Source organism: Argentina silus, assembly GCF_951799395.1.
Source record: "Argentina silus genome assembly, chromosome: Y".
Lineage (NCBI taxonomy): Eukaryota > Metazoa > Chordata > Actinopteri > Argentiniformes > Argentinidae > Argentina > Argentina silus.
Window position 1 is genome coordinate 26038518 of NC_139654.1, and position 19047 is coordinate 26057564.

General features: G+C 43.0%; 1 protein-coding gene across 2 annotated transcripts in view; it reads left to right on the top strand.

Moving 5' to 3' along the window:
• The window catches only part of LOC310823856 (remodeling and spacing factor 1-like), a gene marked incomplete at its 5' end in the record, with an annotated part of 32808 nt that extends 13761 nt beyond the window's left edge, over positions 1-19047 (top strand). For both annotated transcript variants that reach the window (XM_083696730.1, XM_083696731.1), the window contains 11 exons: positions 77-239; positions 368-565; positions 675-779; positions 15025-15104; positions 15239-15287; positions 15532-15635; positions 15742-15809; positions 16058-16232; positions 16401-16648; positions 16763-16951; positions 17078-19047. In XM_083696730.1, coding sequence (XP_083552856.1) covers positions 77-239; positions 368-565; positions 675-779; positions 15025-15104; positions 15239-15287; positions 15532-15635; positions 15742-15809; positions 16058-16232; positions 16401-16648; positions 16763-16951; positions 17078-17673 — 1975 coding nt within the window. In that variant the 3' untranslated portion in view covers positions 17674-19047. The remainder of the gene's footprint in view (positions 1-76; positions 240-367; positions 566-674; positions 780-15024; positions 15105-15238; positions 15288-15531; positions 15636-15741; positions 15810-16057; positions 16233-16400; positions 16649-16762; positions 16952-17077) is intronic.

Here is a 19047-nt window from a genome sequence, read left to right on the forward strand (position 1 = left end):
TGTTAAGTTGCATTCCCTCACACACACTTACTTATATAGAGACACATTTAGTATATTCTGCTATGACTATCTGCAGGCCCAGCCCAAAGCTAGTTGAGAGCCAGGATAAAAAACATGAGGGCAATCAGGCTACACCAGGAATGATGGATGAAGAGGAGGATGAAGAAGTAGAGGAAGAGCAGACTGCTCAGAAGAAAGAAAGAAAAGCTGACTCTGATGGACAAATTAAAACTGCAAAGGTAACTTTTACATTTTGTGTGTGCATGCCTGCGGGCGGGGCAAGTAATATTTTCAGTCTGGCACCTCTCAATGTGACTGAGGCACAGTGTAACATGAGTGTGTGCACTGTGTGTGTTTGTCTTCCTAGGGCAGACGGAGGCATCGCCGCCCCCGGTGGTCTAATCCTCGATCAAAAAGACGCAAATTGAATGAGGGATGGGAGGAACGGGATAGAGGAAGGGAAGAGGGTAATGGTGGGAGTGACTCAAATGATTCTTGCCAATCAGAAGACACACCCAATGAAGACCCCTGTAGTCACTGTGGCCTCCCCAACCACCCTGAACTGGTGAGCCTTATGCGTGTGAATATTTTATGAGGAAAGGCATTTTAATATGAATTCTTCTGGGAGTTGTTAAGATAAGGAACACTACTTGTGTGTGTGTCTTCCCCCACAGATCCTGTTGTGTGACTCCTGTGATAGTGGCTATCACACTGCTTGTCTACGGCCCCCCCTCATGATCATCCCAGACGGAGAGTGGTTCTGCCCGCCCTGCCAACATGTGAGTGTGTGTGTGTAAGACATGTTTGGACAGATGTCCTGGTGTATCTGTTTTGATCTGTTGATACAACTGTGTGTTTGTGTTTCAGAGGTTTTCACTAGGAGTAATATTAGCCAGCCAAATGAAAATCGTAGTCGTGTGGAAATTTAGTTTGCTCTATTTGTTACACTCTATTTTGGCGGCATCTGGCACATCCAAACACCATAATTCAATACCAAATATACAGGCTAATTAATAGAATATTTCAATTAGCTTACCTGTACCAACCTGTTCTTCATGTTAGGGTCTAATTTCTCTAAAATACGAAAAAAAAGAATCTGTTTACCGTCTTTGTTTATTTTTTTAGTTGAAAACGAGTGGGAATATGTCAGTGTTGTTTTCACTCATTTACGCATGCGTCAGATGTGCAACCTTCTGGGAAGGTGCTGCACATCCGATGCATGCGCAAATGAGCGAAAACAACACAGCCATATTCCCACCCTCTCATTTCTCCAAAATACAAAATAAATGTTTGGAGTTGAAAACGAGGGGGGAATATGTCCAAGTGTTGTTTTCGCTCATTTGCGCATGCGTCGGATGTGCAGCACCTTCCCAAAAGGAAAACAAAAACACATTATATAAAGTTATAAATTCATTTGCATTTGATCGAAGGAAATAAGTATTTGATCCCCAAGCAAAACATGACTTAGTACTTGGTGGAGAAACCCTTGCTGGCAAGCACAGAAGTCAGACGTTTCTTGTAGTTGGTCACCAGGTTTGCACACATCTCAGGAGGGATTTTGGTCCACTCCTCTTTACAGATCCTCTCCAAATCCTGAAGGTTTCAAGGCTTTTGCTTGGCAACTCGAAGCTTCAGCTCCCTCCACAAATTTTCGATAGGATTAAGGTCTGGAGACTAGCTAGGCCACTCCATGACCTTAGTGTGCTTCTTCTTGAGCCACTCCTTTGTTGCCTTCGGCCGTATGTTTTGGGTCATTGTCATGCTGGAAGACCCATCCACGACCCATCCTCAGTGCTCTGGCTGAGGGAAGGAGGTTCTCGTCCAAGATCTTACGGTACATGGCCCCGTCCATTGGCCCCTCAATGCAGTGAAGTCGTCCTGTACCCTTAGCAGAGAAACTACCCCAAAGCATAATGTTTCCACCTCCGTGTTTGACGGTGGGGATGGTGTTCTTGGGATTGTAGCATTCAGCATTTCTCTCCCTCCAAACACGAAGAGTCAAATTTATGCCAAAGAGTTCAATTTTGGTCTCATCTGACCACATCACCTTCTCCCAAGCCTTCTCTGAATCATTTAGGTGTTCATTGGCAAACTTCAGATGGGCCTGTACATGTGCCTTCTTGAGCAGGGGGACCTTGCGGGCACTGCAGGATTTCAATCCGTTACGGTGTAGTGTGTTACCAATGGTTTTCTTGGTGACTGTGGTCCCAGCTGCCTTGAGATCATTACCAAGCTCCTCCCGTGTAGTTCTGGGCTGATCCCTCACCCTTCTCATGATCATCCTTACCCCACGAGGCAAGATCTTGCATGGAGCTCCAGGCCGAGGGCGATTGATGGTTATTTTGTATTTCTTCCATTTTCTAATAATTGCACCAACAGTTGTCTCCTTCTCACCAAGCTTCTTGCTGATGGTCTTGTAGCCCATTCCAGCCTTGTGCAGGTCTACAACTCTTACCCTGATGTCCTTTGAATGTTCTTTGGTCTTGCCCATGGTGGTGGAGAGGTTGGAATGGAAGAGATTGATTCTATTGACAGGTGTCTTTTATACCCATAACAAGCAGAGATTAGGAGTACTTTCTTAAAGTGACAGGAGTAATCTGTGTGCCTCATGGGCATATAACCGGTCTGTATGAGCCAGAATTCTTGCTGGTTTGTAGGGGATCAAATACTTATTTCCTTCGATCAAATGCAAATCAATTTATAACTTCATATAATGTGTTTTTTCTGGACTTCTTTGTTGATATTTTGTCTCTATTTGTTGAAATAAAAGTACCATGAAAATTATAGACCGCTCATTTCTTTGTAATCGGGCAAACTAACAAAATCAGCAGGGGATCAAATAATTATTTCCCCCACTGTATGTTCTCCAACCAATCCATCACAGAAAAATACAAGTTGTAGAAATGATTTCAAACTCAAGACTGCCATGACATACATGTTCTTTACAAGTGTATGTAAACTTCTGACCACAACTGTACATACAACAAGACTGAATTATGCCATACGTATAGGTATTGTTGTCATCTCAGCTGTGCAGCTATTGGTCGACGACGCACGTGTTAAGCAAGTTTTTAGGACAGTTTGCGTTTGGCATTGGATCAGTAAATAGCAATCCCTATCTCTGATTCCCAATCAAGCGTTTTAGGCCAATGATGCTCAGTATCGGATTGGTGCGTCTCTTATTGACAATGATGACATACATGTTGCACACTTTCTCAAAAAGGACATCAAGACATCTGTCTTGATCATGAAAGAGCGCACATGGTGTGGTGTCCCTAAGACAGATTCTTAGCATCCTTCCACACCGGTTGCAGACAATAAAGAACATTTTCATTTTGCAGAGGCTATCTCTGAGGCAAACTTGGAGAAGATTGGGTGTATCTGTGTGTTTACACATGACAGGCCTACTTGTATTTTTTTTTTCTGAATCAGTTTTTTGCTGCCGAAAGTGTAGCCTATTTTCTTTTGGTATAATGAAGAAAAAGCCACTGAAAACCGTATGTTAAAAAGGCAGATTTTTTTTTTTTGTGTTTTGTGAATTTTTATCAATTTCCCTTTTTAAAGTTGATAATAATTATAATAATTATTAACATTATTACCTTAATGAGAGTGTCTATTGTATATTTCTACCTTTGTTTCCCTATTTTAGCTACATCGTCATGTGCACAATGACATTCAAATCCAGAAATTATGCATTTCTGTAGTGGACCTGTAGACGTACTCGCTTGGCAGTAACAATGTGAAGGTTTGGCAAGGACATTTGGCTATGTATTTTGTTAATAGCAAAGCATATCTTAATATTAATAATCTGACTCCAAGTAATGTAATTAACACTATGTGCAAACACAATGTGCAAAGAATTGTTGAGTTTGTGCTAAATTTGTGCAAGAATGGTCAAATAGAATGAATGAAATGAGGCTGTAATAATACTGTATACTTATACAATTATTACAAGGCAAATACTTCATAGAAAAATGTTACATTCTGCCCTCAATGGTAAATGATGGATAGAGAGAGAGGTTGAGAGAGATAGAGAGGTGACCACACTCCTACAGTACTCACAGCTAAGATGAGACCACACACCAGGACAAAAAGAGAAGAGCATGACCTTTTTTTTTTTTTATACCCGACTTTCAACCATAGTATTTAAATTAAGAGCTTTTTGCAAGGGAACCAATCAGACCTCCATCCGAGTCATATGACACCTTGGCTTCAACACATGCTTACAGAGATCAAAGTAATTCGGCCCATCGGGGGAAGGGATCTCAAGGAAGGGGGGCAGAATTTAAGTTTTCCTCCTTCAGTCCATTCCGTAGACATCGAGAGTGTACGTGAGAAAAGTCTTGAGAACCCCAGGATAGAGTTGAGCGGTGAGTGATGGCGTCACACTTCCAGTCCAGTGTACAGTTAAAATCCTGGTCATGATGGTCACCCACTGTGCTTGTTCAGAAGACGTCCCTTATCGAAGGGAGGAGGCACTGTCCTTGACATGCAAAGGTCCCCTAGGAAACAACTTTCTGCAAACAAGCTACGTCGACACAGGCAGATCACTCACACACACACAATCAGTGGAAGAACATGAAGGAATTTCACCCTTGTGAAATAAGATGTCTTGCAGCTCCAAAAGCGTTTAGTCAAGCAACAACTTTATTGTCCAAGCAAAATACTATTGTATGGTACTGTGGAGGAAATTCTAATTTCTTACGAATACATTCGGTTGGGTATCGAACTGCAAAATTCAGTGAATGAAGACATTCTCTTTGTACAAATCTAATAACAATGATTAATAATAGGTTTTAATAATAATACGTTTCTTATACATTCTATTCCATTATATGGCCAGGCCATATATTCCCTTTCTTGGCCTATTCTCCAGTTCCTCAACATTCCGACATCATGACTGAACTGGGGGTAACCAGAGTTCCACTTATCTCTCCCCCCAGCACCCAACCACACAGGAATGTCTCCAAGACTACCCTTGGTTGTACATACATATTACTCTGCATTGTGTTCTTTAATATATGCAACTATAGTTGCATATATTAATGATTAATGATTACTAAATGCAATTATAGTGATACAAAATGATTTGCCTTCCACATTTCCCCCCTTTGAGACTATCCCAGTCTCACTTTACCCCTTTCCAGCCCTCGCAATGCAGGCAATGTCAAGATACGTTCTGACGCATCTGTTAAAGGAAGGACCTGTTCCTTCACATCAAATCATGCACATACTTCAACATTACACAGCAATATTATACCTCAGCTAGAAAAACAGAGGTTTATAGCACGATTTGCATCATCAGGTCCCGCGTTGGGTTGGAGGTGTGGATGAAAGTACAACACCTGAAGCCAACCTATCCCCATTTACCCTTACCTATATGTCATGTAACACTTACGTCTAAGGGGATAAAACTTATAGAAGGGTAGCACGATGCCAGGGCACTCCAAAATGGCGCCACCCTGTAAAGTGTTGTGGAACGCCAATATCACTCACACCCAGTGATTTCGTTCTTCTTCATAGATTCTCCTGAATGAGGAGAGAAGAACTGTTAAACCCAAATGCCGTCCATCGTTTTTGATGTGGAGTTGTGTGCTGGTGTCTCCTCTACTGATAGGAGTGTGATGAGTCCTCCAATGAGGAAGTAGAGGCCCACGAGCAACTTTAGATACCCTCCGCAGCGGAAGCGCCTTTGGCACCTGGATCTGGCGCTAGCCTGCAGTGGTTCATGTGGACCCACACATTCCTCTCCGCCACTCGGACTGCTGTTGGGGTGCTCAGGATCACCTGGTAGGAGCCCATGCTCCTTGGCTCTTTTCATTTTTGTTTGTGCACTTTGATCTACACCCAGTCACTACGGTTTATGGCCTTCTCTGGCTCAGGATCTGGAGAAGGGCCCTGTGCACCGTGAACCTGTGAATACACACTCCTCATAGTGTGTATTACAAGTTAGTCAAGTTAGTCACAAGTTAGTCCTCTCAAATACCTACCCATCTCTTGTTTGTAAACCTCCATGCCAGTGAGCACCCCAGCTGGTCTTTTCATAGGGAAGGATATTGGTCTACCACAGATTATTTCATTGGGAGTCAAATGTGTTGTTCTATTTCTAGAATTCCTCATGCTCATGAGTGCCAATGGTAGGCACTGAACCCAGTTCTGTTTTGTCTCCCTACAGGCCTTTGCTAGTTTGTTCTTCAGAGTCCCATTGCAATGCTCAACAATCCCTGCAGACTGGAGGTGATGAACGCACCCAAAAACGCAAGAATTTTTGGTTGACGCCTAGAGTCTCAGAGCTCAGTCATGAGTTGGTTTTTGAAGTGTACCCCATTATCGGAGGATAATGTGTCGCAAACACCAAACCTCGGGAACACTTCTCTGACCAGGCATTTTGCAACAGTACTGCCTAATTTCGGCTGTTGGAAACGCTTCCACCCATCTGGAAAACCTGTCAATTACTACTAGTATCCATCGTTTTCGTTCCGCGCGCTCGATCATGTCGATGAAATCAATAACAAGATGTGTGAATGGGCCCATTGGGGCAGGCATTTTCCCAGGCACGGTTGCAATTCCCTTTCTTACATTTTGTTCTTGGCAAATTTGACATCCAGACAGAACATTTTGTTTGTGATCTTTACAATTGGGAATGAACCAGTCATTTTGTAGACTATGCATCATCTCCCCCCTTGCAGAGTGACACACCCCATGTGCCACTCTGCACAGAGAAGATATCAAATCTATTGGAGCAACAACCTTGCCTGTAGTCAATTGCCACCATAAACTGGTAGTACTGTCCTCGCCACAGCCCTTGGAAAGCCACAAAGTGTGTTTCCAAGACTGCAGCCTTCTGAATTTCAATTACCTCCTGTAGGGGACACTCACCTGCCTCAATCATGAGCATATGGTGAGCAGGGGTTTGAACAAAACGTTGCTCAGGTACAGCCTCTGCAACTGCATTCCCCTCTGCAACTATATCTCAACCTCCTGTGTGCACTGCACACTTGACAATGGCCAATGCTGCGGGTTTCTGCATAGAAAATAGTAGATCTTGTATCAATTTGGCTTTTTTTTACTGGCGTTCCTGCTGCAGTCAGGAAGCCCCTAGCTGCCCATGTTCCTGCCCAACAACAAACTACCCCACATGCATAAGCGGAATCACTGTAAATTGTTATCTTCAATCCTGTCCCAAACTCACAAGCTCGAGTAAGGGCAAACAACTCAGCTGACTGGGCAGAGTAATGAGGTGGCAGAGGTGCATATTCTACACACTGGAATGTCTTTTTTTATTTCTCTTCCACCACAGCATATCCTGCTTGTCGATGTCCAGTTGTGTCTTCTCTTGAAGCTGATCAATCCATGAAGAACACTGTCAGGGTCTGTCAGCGGCTCCATATATACAGTGCCTTCGGAAAGTATTCAGACCCCTTTTTTTTTTCCACATTTTGTTGTGTTATAGACTCAATTTAAAATGGATTAAATTAAAAGAATTTGCCATGAATCCACACACAATACCCCAGAATGACAAAGCGAAAACACATTTTTTGAAATTTCTGTACATTTATTAAAATTGAAATACAGAAATACCTCATGTACATAAGTATTCAGACCCTTTGCTGACACTCTTAAAATTAGCTAAAATGCAAAAATGTCATTCTAGTTGAATTGAGTCCATCTTAATGCAAGGATAATAGTTCATGTAATTTTGGAATGAATATCTTTGTTTTTATCGGGTCTCTCGTTTGCATAGGAATCAATTACACACTGTGTGGATCAGGCTGTCATTACAAACTGAGCAAATGGAGAGGAACAAAACTGCTCAGGAATGTGACCCTGAGGCCTGGGGGAGACAAAAATCTACAAAGTTGAATGGTGGAGAGGAAAAAGCACAGTCAATGGGACAACATCATCTCAGACACTCTACAAAATTGGTCTATAACCAAGTGGCCAAAAAGAATCCCTTAATGGAAAATAATCTATCTCATATCCATAATTGTGTTTGCAACAATGAATTCAAGTGATACAGCAAAGAAAGTGGCTGGAAATATGTTTATTTGGTTTTACTACAAAGCATTACGTTTGATGCAAATCCAGCACATGCAATGCAGTTTCTGCACCATCTCTCGTGTCAAGAATAGTGGTAGTTGCATCAAGTTATGGGTATGTTTGTCACTGGCAGAGACTGGGGAGTTTGTCAGGATCAAGAGAAAATTATGTAATTTGCTGAGTTGGTAATGACATCTTAATCTACACAGTGTGTAATTGATTCCTATGCAAATCAGAGACCCTAAAAAACAAAGAGATTAATTCCAAAATGACATGAACTGTTATCCTTGCATTGCATTAAGATGGACTCAATTTAAGTTATTGAGTGATTTGTTGATGACATTTTTGCATTTTAGCTCATTTTAAGAGTGTCATAGCAAAGGGTCTGAATACTTATGTACATGAGGTATTTCTGTATTTAAATTTTAATAAATTTACAGAAATTTCTAAACCTGTTTTCGCTTTGTCATTCTGGGGTATTGTGTGTGGATTGATGCCAAATTCTTTTAATTTAATCCATTTTAAATTAAGTCTATAACACAACAAAATGTGGAGAAAGTGAAGGGGTCTGAATACTTTCTGATGGCACAATATACACTCACCAAACACTTTATTAGGAACACTGCACTAATACTGGGTAGGGCCTCCCTTTGCTCTCAAAACAGCCTCAATTCTTCATGGCATTGATTCCACAAGATGTTGGAAACATTCCTTTGAGATTCTGGTCCATTCTGACATTTGCATCACGCAATTCCTGCAGATGTTTCTGGTGCACTTTCAAGCTGTGAATCTCCCGTTCTATCACATCCCAAAGGTGTTCTATAGGATTCTGATCCGGTGACTGGGAAGGCCACTGAAGAACACTGAACTCATTGTCATGTTCATGAAACCAGTTTGAGACGAAAACTCTACTGTGACCTCCTCTCATACAGCCAAGAACCTTGGGGTGATCCTTGACAACCGCTTATCCTGTGTGGCGAACATCACAGCGACAGCACGCTCCTGTAGATTCTTCCTCTACAACATCAGAAGGATACGTCCATTCCTCACCAAAGAAGCAGCACAACTTTTGGTCCAAACACTTGTAATCTCTCGCCTTGACGACTGCAACGCACTCTTGGCCGGACTACCCGCCTCCTCCATCAGGCCTCTGCAGCTCATCCAGAACGCTGGCGCTCGTCTGGTGTTCAATCTCCCCAAATTCTCCCATGTCACGCCCCTCCTCCACACCCTCCACTGGCTCCCAGTAGCAGCTCGCATCAAATTCAAGACCCTGGTGCTTGCCTACCGGGTGGCAAAGGGAACAGCCCCTCCCTACTTGCAAGCAATGGTTAGCCCCCAAACCCCTGCAAGATCACTCCGCTCGTCCACCTCAGCTGCCCGCCTGGCACCGCCGCCTCTACGTGGATGCAGTGGCCTCGCTACTCGGTCACAGCTTTTCACTGTCCTGGCGCCCCGCTGGTGGAATGAGCTTCCCACTACTGTCAGGACTGCAGAGTCACTTCCGATCTTCTGCCGTAGATTGAAAACCCATCTCTTCAGGCTACATCTTAACAGTCCCTCCTAAAGACCGCCTCACCCTCACTACCCCCCCTATACTAACCCCAACCCTAGAGACCTCTTCATCCCCGCTACCCCCCCTGTACAAGTTCTCTCCTGCTAATAAAAGAGAAAGAAATTGAGCATTGATTACTTTGTCTTGTGATGACTGTTGGATAGATGATTCACTTACTTAAACAAATGTATTGTTGTAAGTCGCTTTGGATAAAGGCGTCTGCTAAATGCCATAAATGTAAATGTTAAAAAAGACGACTTTTGCTTTGTGACATGGTGCATTATCATGCTGGAAGTAGCCATTAGAAGATGGGTAAATTGTGGCCATGAAAGGATGCACATGGTCAGCAACAATACTCAAATAGGCTGTGGCATTCAAGCGATGATTGATTGGTATTAACGGGCCCAAAGTGTGCCAAGAAAACATTCCCCACACCATTACACCACCTCCACCATGAGAAGGTGTACAGGTGTTCCTAATAACATTTTAGGTGAGTGTATATTGTAATACAGAAGGGAAACTATTGGGGCACTCACAGTAAACAAGATGGTCATAACAGGACTGTGTTATACTACACTGCTCAAAAAAATTAAGGGAACACTTAATCGTCACAGTGTAACACCAAGTCAGTTAAACTTCAGGGATATCAATCTGCCCATTTAGGAAGCACAAGTGATTGTGAATCAATTTCACCTGCTTTGGTGCAAATGAAAGTGACAACAGGTGCACTGGTGAGGCAAAAGCAAGACAACCCCCAAAAAGGTAATGGTTTTGCATGTGGTGGCCACAGACAATTGCTCTCTCCTTATCCTTCCTGGCTGATTCTTCTCTAGTTTTGTGTTCTGCTAGTGTCCTTGTCACTACTGGTAGCATGAGGCGGTACCTGCAGCCCACTCGGGTTGCACAGGTAGTCCAGCTCCTCCAGGACGGCACATCCATAAGTGCGGTCGCAAGAAGGTTTGCTGTGTCTCCCAGCACAGTCTCAAGAGCATGGAGGAGATACCAGGAGACCGGCCGTTACACAAGGAGAGCTGGACAGGGTCGTAGAAGGGCATCAACACAACAGCAGGACCGGTATCTGCTCCTTTGTGCAAGAAGGAACAGGAGGAGCACTGCCAGAGCCCTACAAAATGACCTCCAGCAAGCTACTGGTGTGCATGTGTCTGACCAAACTGTCAGAAACAGACTCCATGAGGGTGGCATGAGGGCCCGACGTCCTCTAGTGGGACCTGTGCTCACTGCCCAGCACCGTGCAGCTCGATTGGCATTCGCGAGAGAACACCAGAATTGGCAGGTCCGCCATTGGCGTCCTGTTCTCTTCACAGATGAGAGCAGGTTCACACTGAGCACATGTGACAGGCGTGAAAGAGTCTGGAGACGCCGTGGTGCGTACAGGCACGCGGGGGCCATACACACTACTGAATCACATCATGAGTTGCCATGATAAAATTCACACAAGTTGGATCAGACGGTGATTTGAATTTTTTACTTTGATTTGCGGTGTGATTTTGAATCCAGCCCTCAATGGGTTGATGATTTTGGTTTCCATTGACCATTGTTACGTCATTTTGTTCTCAACAAATTATACAATGTACATCAGTAAAGATTTTCAACTTGAATAATTCGTTCATCAAGATCTGACGTGTCCCTTAAGTGTTCCCTTAATTTTTTTGAGCAGTGTATATCTGATGGGTGCCTGCCTGGTCGATTACAATCAAACAGAGCCATGTGCTCTGTTGAGCTCAACTCTGGTCTACGCACAACAAAGGATGGGGAAGGACGTCCATTTCCCAAATCCTAAAAGTAATCCTTTGGCAATGGTCACAGCGGGTTACTTTACATTGAGAATATACACCATGTCACAGAGTGTCCCTGTCTTTTACAGTAACTACAATGCCTAAAGTTATGGAGGTTGTTGGCTTTGATTGAGTCTACTGAGGAGTGACTAGAGAGTGACTCACAAGTACCTGTTGAACGGCCCTTCGAGAACTCTCTTGCCCACATCGTTTGCCATTGTCGTGATTGCAGAGACATGCACATTCGTATTTCAAGAAACAAAGACATGCGCATTCGTATTTCGAGAAACAGAGACATGCTTCAGATTTACACGATTCAGAAGTACAGTTTGAATCACAAACGGAGCTAATTCCACTTTCAGTGTCGGAACATCACGCTCTAGAGACTCACTGTATTGTAGCAAACGCTTAACATTACCTCTCAATGGAGCAATCATTTTGCCATCTTTCTCTTGCTGTTTTGCCCAAATATGTTTTTCATTACGAAAGATATCGGGTTGTATTTTCAATTCATTCAATGCAGAGTTTTCCTTACAAACAATGTGATTATAATACCCGTGCAATGGACCAATACAACAAAATGCATGAATCAATTTCAAGTACGATCACGTCAGGGTTCATCCAAAACTGTAGACCTAATAGCTTGGCAGTTACAATGCGAAGGTTTGGCAAGGAAATTTGGCTATTTATTTTGTTAATAGCAAAGCATATCTTAATATTAATAATCTGACTCCCAAGTAATGCAATTTGTGCAAGATTGGTCAGAGAATGAATCAAATGAGGCTTAAATAATGCTGTATACGACAATTATTACAAGACAAATACTTTATAGAAAAGTGTTACATTCTGCCCTCAATAGTAAATGATAGAGAGAGTGAGGTGACCACATGGTCACACCAACAGTACTCACAGCTCAGATGAGACCACACACAAGAGCATGAATCTGTGCTCCACTTCTGTTTCAACCAGCTTTTTGCAAGGGAACCAATCCGACCTCCATTCTAGTCATATGACACCTTAGCTTCAACACATTGTCACGGAGATCAAAGTCATTCGGCCCATCAGGGGATCTCAAGGAGGGGGGGCAGAAATTACGTTTTCTTCAGACCCATTTCGTCATTCTGTTAACGGATGTAAATCCACTTCACTTACTGTAGCTCAACAACCAAAAGATATTTTCATATGATGGCTAACACCCCATTCTTTCTGCAGACATATTTGAATCTTAATTTGGAGCAGATATTTAACAGAGTTTTGGGGAAACGTGGTTACATAAAAAACCCAAGGAGATTTTACGGTCAATTTTGTCAAAATTGTTTTAATTTCTCTTCCTTTTATAATTCTCTAAGGCTTCTTGATCCTGCCTAATACATTATAACTATGATTACAGTATTGTTCTCAATTCAGTCCTGTCCTTATGTGGATGAATATGTGTTAGGCTATATTATCGATGTGGGTTTTAATGGTTCATTATTAGTGAGGAGAAACAGAATTGCACTTGGGGGAAACGTCCAGATTTTATTCTATTTGTGACGCTAAAATGAAAAAAAATTGTGAGTGAGGCCGGCAGCAGGCGTAGTAGTTTTGTGCTTGCTGTTTGAGATTATTGACATCAATAACAGATTTTCCTTATAGCTTGAAAGAATCATGTAGTCCTAGCCACCTCCATGTCCAATTTTTTTATTTATTTTTTTATTTTTATTTTTTATTGTTTGGTTTTTTTTTCCCCTTTTGCATGTGTAATCGCAGTGCCCTCCATAAGTATTGGGAAATAGAAGCATTTTTTCTCCATACTCTTCTTTTGGCTCGAACTGATATCGAAGTAGAGATTATCAGCTTGTAAACGACAGTGACAACTTCTGTGTTTTAAAGAATCTTTTACTTGGTGTAATCAGGCAGCAGAGCAAGTCCATACTCTGGGTCCAGCTGTGTGGTCTGAACCAAGAACTGAGGTTTCCCCCAGCCCTTGTAGTGTCTTACCAATTTGATCTATCAACCAGTCTGAAGCAGGATACAAAGCATTACCATCTTAATTTATTTGAGAGTTCTTGTCACACCTAACTTGATCACTCACCATCACAGGATGTTGTGAGAACCAGTTCCAAATGATTGGCCTGATTAGCATGTCTCCGAACAAATGGCCACCTGTGAACTCTGAGGTACAGAGACACAGACTCCTGATCAAAACCCCATCCTGAGTCTCCGATCAGTCTTATAAGCTTCAATGCTGTTTTCGTTCAGATTGGTTTCACCATTTATAAGAAGGGTACAATCCTTTTTATACATAGTCCCCCTGTTTCAGGGCATCGAAAGTATTGGCAAAATTGGCTTGACGGGTGTTTCTGGTTAGTCAGGTGTGTTCCGTCACATCATTTATGCAGGTATATGAGAGCTGTCAAGTGGAGTATTGATTCTAGGCTATTGCTATTGGTGTCTGTAAACATGAGGACCAAAGAGACTCAATGAAAGTCAAGGAAGCCATTATGAGGCTGAAATATCAGAAACATAGTCAAAACCTTAGACTTACAAAAAAGAACAGTTTGGAACGTCATTTAAAAAGAAAGAAAGCACTGGTGAGCTCAGAAATCGCAAACAGCCTGGTAGGCCAAGGAAGACCTCTACAGTGGATGTCCGAAGAATGCGTCTTGGTCCAGACACTTGTGATCTCCCACCTTGACTACTGCAATGCACTCTTGGCCGGGCTCCCCGCCTCTGCCATCAGACCTCTGCAGCTCATCCAGAATGCTACCGCCCATCTGGTGTTCAATCCCCCCAAATTCTCCCATGTCACCCCCCTCCTTCCCACCCATCACTGGCTCCCGGTAGCAGCTCGCATCAGATTCAAGACCCTGGTGTTCGCCTACAAGGCAGCAAAGGGAACAGCCCCTCCCTACTTGCAAGCAATGGTCAGCCCCCAAACCCCTACCCAATCACTCCGCTCTTCCACCTCGGCTGGCCGCCTGGCACCGCCACCTCTACGTGGATGTAGCAGTCGCGCTATTCGGTCACAGCTTTTCACTGTCCTGGCGCCCTGCTGGTGGAACGAGTTTCCCACTGCTGTCAGGACTGCAGAGTCACTACCTATCTTCCGCCATAGACTGAAAACCTACATCTCTTCAGGCTACATCTTGACTGTCCCTCCTAAAGAACTCTTCATCCCCACTTACCCCCCTGTACAGTTTCTCTTCTGTAAATAAAAATAAAATTAGAAAAAAAAAGGTAATTCTTCCTCCTTCTAGCATTGTGACTGCCAATGGCCCCTGGTCCTAGCATAGATTTGTTTGTCTTATGATGACTGATGTATAGATGATTCACTTACTTAGACAAATGTACTTGTTACTTGCTAATACTTTTGGTGGCCTGAAATAGGGGGACTATGTATAAAAAGGGTTGTAATTTCTAAATGGTCAAACCAATCTGAAAAAAAAAGTAATTAAAGCTGTGAATCTCTACTTTAATCTCATAGTAATTGTTTAATTTCAAATCCAAACTGTTTGAGTGTAGAGCTAAAAGAAGACAAAGTGCGATGAGAACGAGTGAGAGAGTGCCTGTGTGAAGTGTTTTATCTGTCTTGGTGCATCGACACAACATTGTGAGTGTGTGATAACTCTTCTCTCCCTGTTTGCTCTGTAGAAGCTATTGTGTGAAAGACTTGAGGAGCAGCTACAGAATTTAGACAGTGCTCTGAAGAAAAGAGAGAGAGCTGAGCGGAGGTAACTCACACATAAAAAACATATCACATGCTTGAGTGACCATAGAATTATTCCAAAGATTATTTTCAAGGATGTGTGTAAGCCTCTTATACAGTCATGTCTATATGGTAACTCTTCTCTTTCTTCCCCTTTAGGAGGGAACGCTTGGTATATGTGGGGATCAGTGTCGAGAACATCATCCCTGTAAGTATTCACACATACATACGTACACATACGTTCTCTCTCTCCCTCCCTCCCTCCTCTGGAGCCAGTCAAGCACTGAGGTAAAAAGGATCTGCAAATTAAGTCAGATGCCTAGTCTTCTAATCATAGGGAACACTATGTGAGACCACAGAATATTACCACCTAAACTGACACTAAAATCAAAGGCTGTTGATGTTGCAACCAAGGTCATTTTGCATGTTTTCTTGTCATTGTGCTCTTTCAGGAGGGAGATGAAGAGGAGGAAAAACCAGAGAAGAAGAAAGATTCAAAAAAGAGCAAAAACCTCGGAAGGAGATCTACCAGAACCAGGAAGTCCATCAGCTACCGGTGTGTGCGTGTGTGTGCACGTATGCGTGCACGTGCGCACAGTACCTCAGTCTTGTATGTTTCATGGTAAGTGCTAACAACCATTATCATAATGTGTGTGTTCCAGGTTTGATGACTTTGATGATGCCATTGATGAAGCCATAGAGGAGGACATCCAAGAGGCGGATGGAGGAGGTGAGAGAGGAGGAAGTGATGATATAAAAGGAGTTAAATAAGCAAAATGCACACACAAAAGCTCTTATTTTCACTATGGGGAATTCTGTGCAGACTTTCATGTGGGTGACGTTTATGTGAGTTACCTTAATGAATAAATGAACTGAACACACATGGCCATCTACAGTCACATGAAGTGACCAGACGTGCACATTGTTATTTTGTGCTTTAAACGGGTTACATGAACACAAGTTAACCCTGTGTTGCAGGTGTTGGGCGGGGCAAAGACATGGCCTCCATCCTATCAGAGGAAGGCAAGGAGAGCTGGCGCCCAATCAGGGCCCAAGCCCCTTCCACCAGGAACAAGAAGAGGCGGAGATTAAACGATCTGGAGAGTGACAGCACGGCTGCCGAGAGCGAGGAGGAGTTCCAGCTCAGCAGCAGGTAACACACTAGCATACGCATACACAAACACAAACAACATCATCATCCTCTCCATCTCTTTGTTTATCATATCCAGAGTGACTAAATTATATGCACACTGCTAAGGAGGCTGAAACAGCTGCACAATATAAGCATTATGTATGTATGTATGTGTGTGTGTGTTCTCAGTACGGAGGAGGAGGAGTTTGCAGCGACAGGGGATGATGAGGATGCAGGCAGTGGGGCGCAGCTATGTTCTGGAGCAGGCAGTGATGCAGATAGCTTAGCCCGTGGACCCGGCAACAGGCGGGCCTCGAGACGGGCAACTAAACACAAAGCCAGCAGGACCTCGAAGAGGGGCAGGAAACGCCCTCGCAGATGCAGGAGAGGATCATCTGACGAAGAGGAGGAGGAAGAAGAGAGTGAAGAAGAGATTGGTGAGTATGAAAAGAATGCTGTTGCTGCTTTGCAATCCAACTAAGATGCACAAATTGAGTAAAGAATTTCATATTCTCTCATGTCTCTCTTTCCCTCCCTCCGTCTGTCTGTAGACTCAGAGCGGTCCAGTGAGTATAGTGACAGTGATGGGGACAGGAAAAGGTGCAGTTTAAGGCGGAGCCAGAGACAGCAAGTGAACTACCGGGAGACCTCAGAATCTGAGGGTTCCCATACAGCTATCAATCGGGACAAGGCTAAACCACACCCACACCGCCGATGCCTCTCCAGCTCCTACAGCGACGGTCAGTAACTACCCTTACTGGTTATGGTACCATGGTACCCCTTACTATGGTTACTGCTACCCCCAACCTCCAAGTTCTCTCCTTAAGTGTCTGTCTGTCTAAATTCCCTTTATTCATTTATTTCAGAATCCCCCTATTCCAAAGAGGAGGAAGAAGAAGAGAGGAGGATGAAGAGAGTAAAGAGGAAGGGAGAAGAGGTTGGAGAGAACAGGAGGAGAGAAGAGAAGAGAAGGAAAGTGGAGGAGGAGGAAGGGGAGAAGAGAAGGAGAGTAAAAAGGCTTGTAAAGGAGGATGAGGATGGAGAGAGAATGAGGCGGGGAAAGAGGAGGGAGCTGTTGACAGAACAGAGGCGTAAACGTTTAGCTCTGATGCTGAAGAAACGCAGACCCTCCACAGAGGATGAGGATGATGATGACGAAGAAGAAGAAGAATCTGAGTCATCATCTGAAGACAGGCCTGTCCGCAAACGACTAAATCGCATTGACTCTGAAGAAGAGGAAGACGAGGTTCAGGGAAAGGGGAGGGCAGACAACCTGTCTCCCTCTAATGGACTCTCCAGAGGCCTTACAGGGAGTACAGATGTACCCAGTGACAGTGCAGTGTTGGCTGGGTATGAAAGGCAAAACAGCCCTCTGCCCCCAGGAGTGGAGGATGAGCTGACAGGAGTCACACAGACATGTTCGACTTGGTCTGCAGCAGCCAATAGTCATGATGATGTGTAAATAAAGCAGGTCCTCACTCTATAGTGGGTTGGAAGAGGGTTGTCATTGCCCATGTCATGATCTCTCCAGGACTCTTAGTAGCTCAGTGGAAGCTAGTTTTCTGACTGATATGCACTGGACTTGGTATTAGTAATCTGAGAAGATTTGTACCAGTGTGGTTTAGCACTAGAAGTTGGACTGGACAAGGTAAAGAGACAGGAGTACTTGACCAAACACACTTACATCAGGAGAAGTGATGTAACTTATCTTTTCTGAGTCTGGCTCTGTTAATAGTAGCACACAATTAATTCTCCTCATTGACTTGGTGAGGTTGGTGCATGGGACATAAAAAACAATAGCAAATATTGACAAAAAATTAACAAAATAGCAATAACAAATTTACAAAATAGAACAATAAAATAATACATTTCCACAAATGTGCATTCAAACAAACACACACTCAGCCAGAGGATGAGCTACTGTCTATCAGTACCTGAACTTTAATTGACACTTTATTGTACCTCATTCTGATGCACTTCATTCTTATAGCGCTTAATCCTCCTACAAGGCCAGTGATCTTATCCTCCTTTTAACAGAGCCGTGAGTTGGTCTATTACGCTGTAGATATTCTGCTTGTATGCTGTACCTTGAAAGATAATATGTCCTGTTCTTTGTCTCCCTGTAAAATAGTTATATTTTATATGAAGGAGAGAACTATGGATGCGTTAAATGCAGTTAAAAACTCCCAAGGTTCATTAATGGAAGAATGTCTGTCAAGACCTGCTACCGTTGCTTTCCTGTGAAACAAGTTCTGGAACTTATTCAGTATGGTGCAATGCCACAGAATATTCATATACATGTTTCATGTTTATAGAACAAATAATTGCACCCCTTGGATCAGCCCTGATATTTTGATAGTCTTCTATTCAGGGATAGATAGTCTATCCCTGGAAAGTTGTGTGTGGTCTTTCATGGATACTCTTGGAACCAGAGTTCTGACGTTTTGGGTCAGATTTACCAGTCCAAAATTGAAAACCTGTTATTCATGCAAGGAGTAACAAATGGTAGAGAATTCGAAATTGTGTAATGAAAAGTGTAAATAAAGGCATAATGTCAATAGCTTTGATCTTTATTTTTTGGAATCCTTTAAAACAGGTGCAAGCTCTTGGTAAATCTGTCCCCTCGTCCACTGTCTGCTCACAAGAATCTCCCGAAAATGAACCTGTTGTAGTTTAGTTCACTGTTCTTCAGGCAACTTCCAGGAAAAACAAATGATTATTTGCATTGTTCAGTCTGAAAAATAAGAAATAAGGATAAGAAAAAAACCCATGTTGTACTGTATGTATGTTTATAGTAAATGCTGTAACAGATGTTTTTTAAGTTATTAAAAACCAA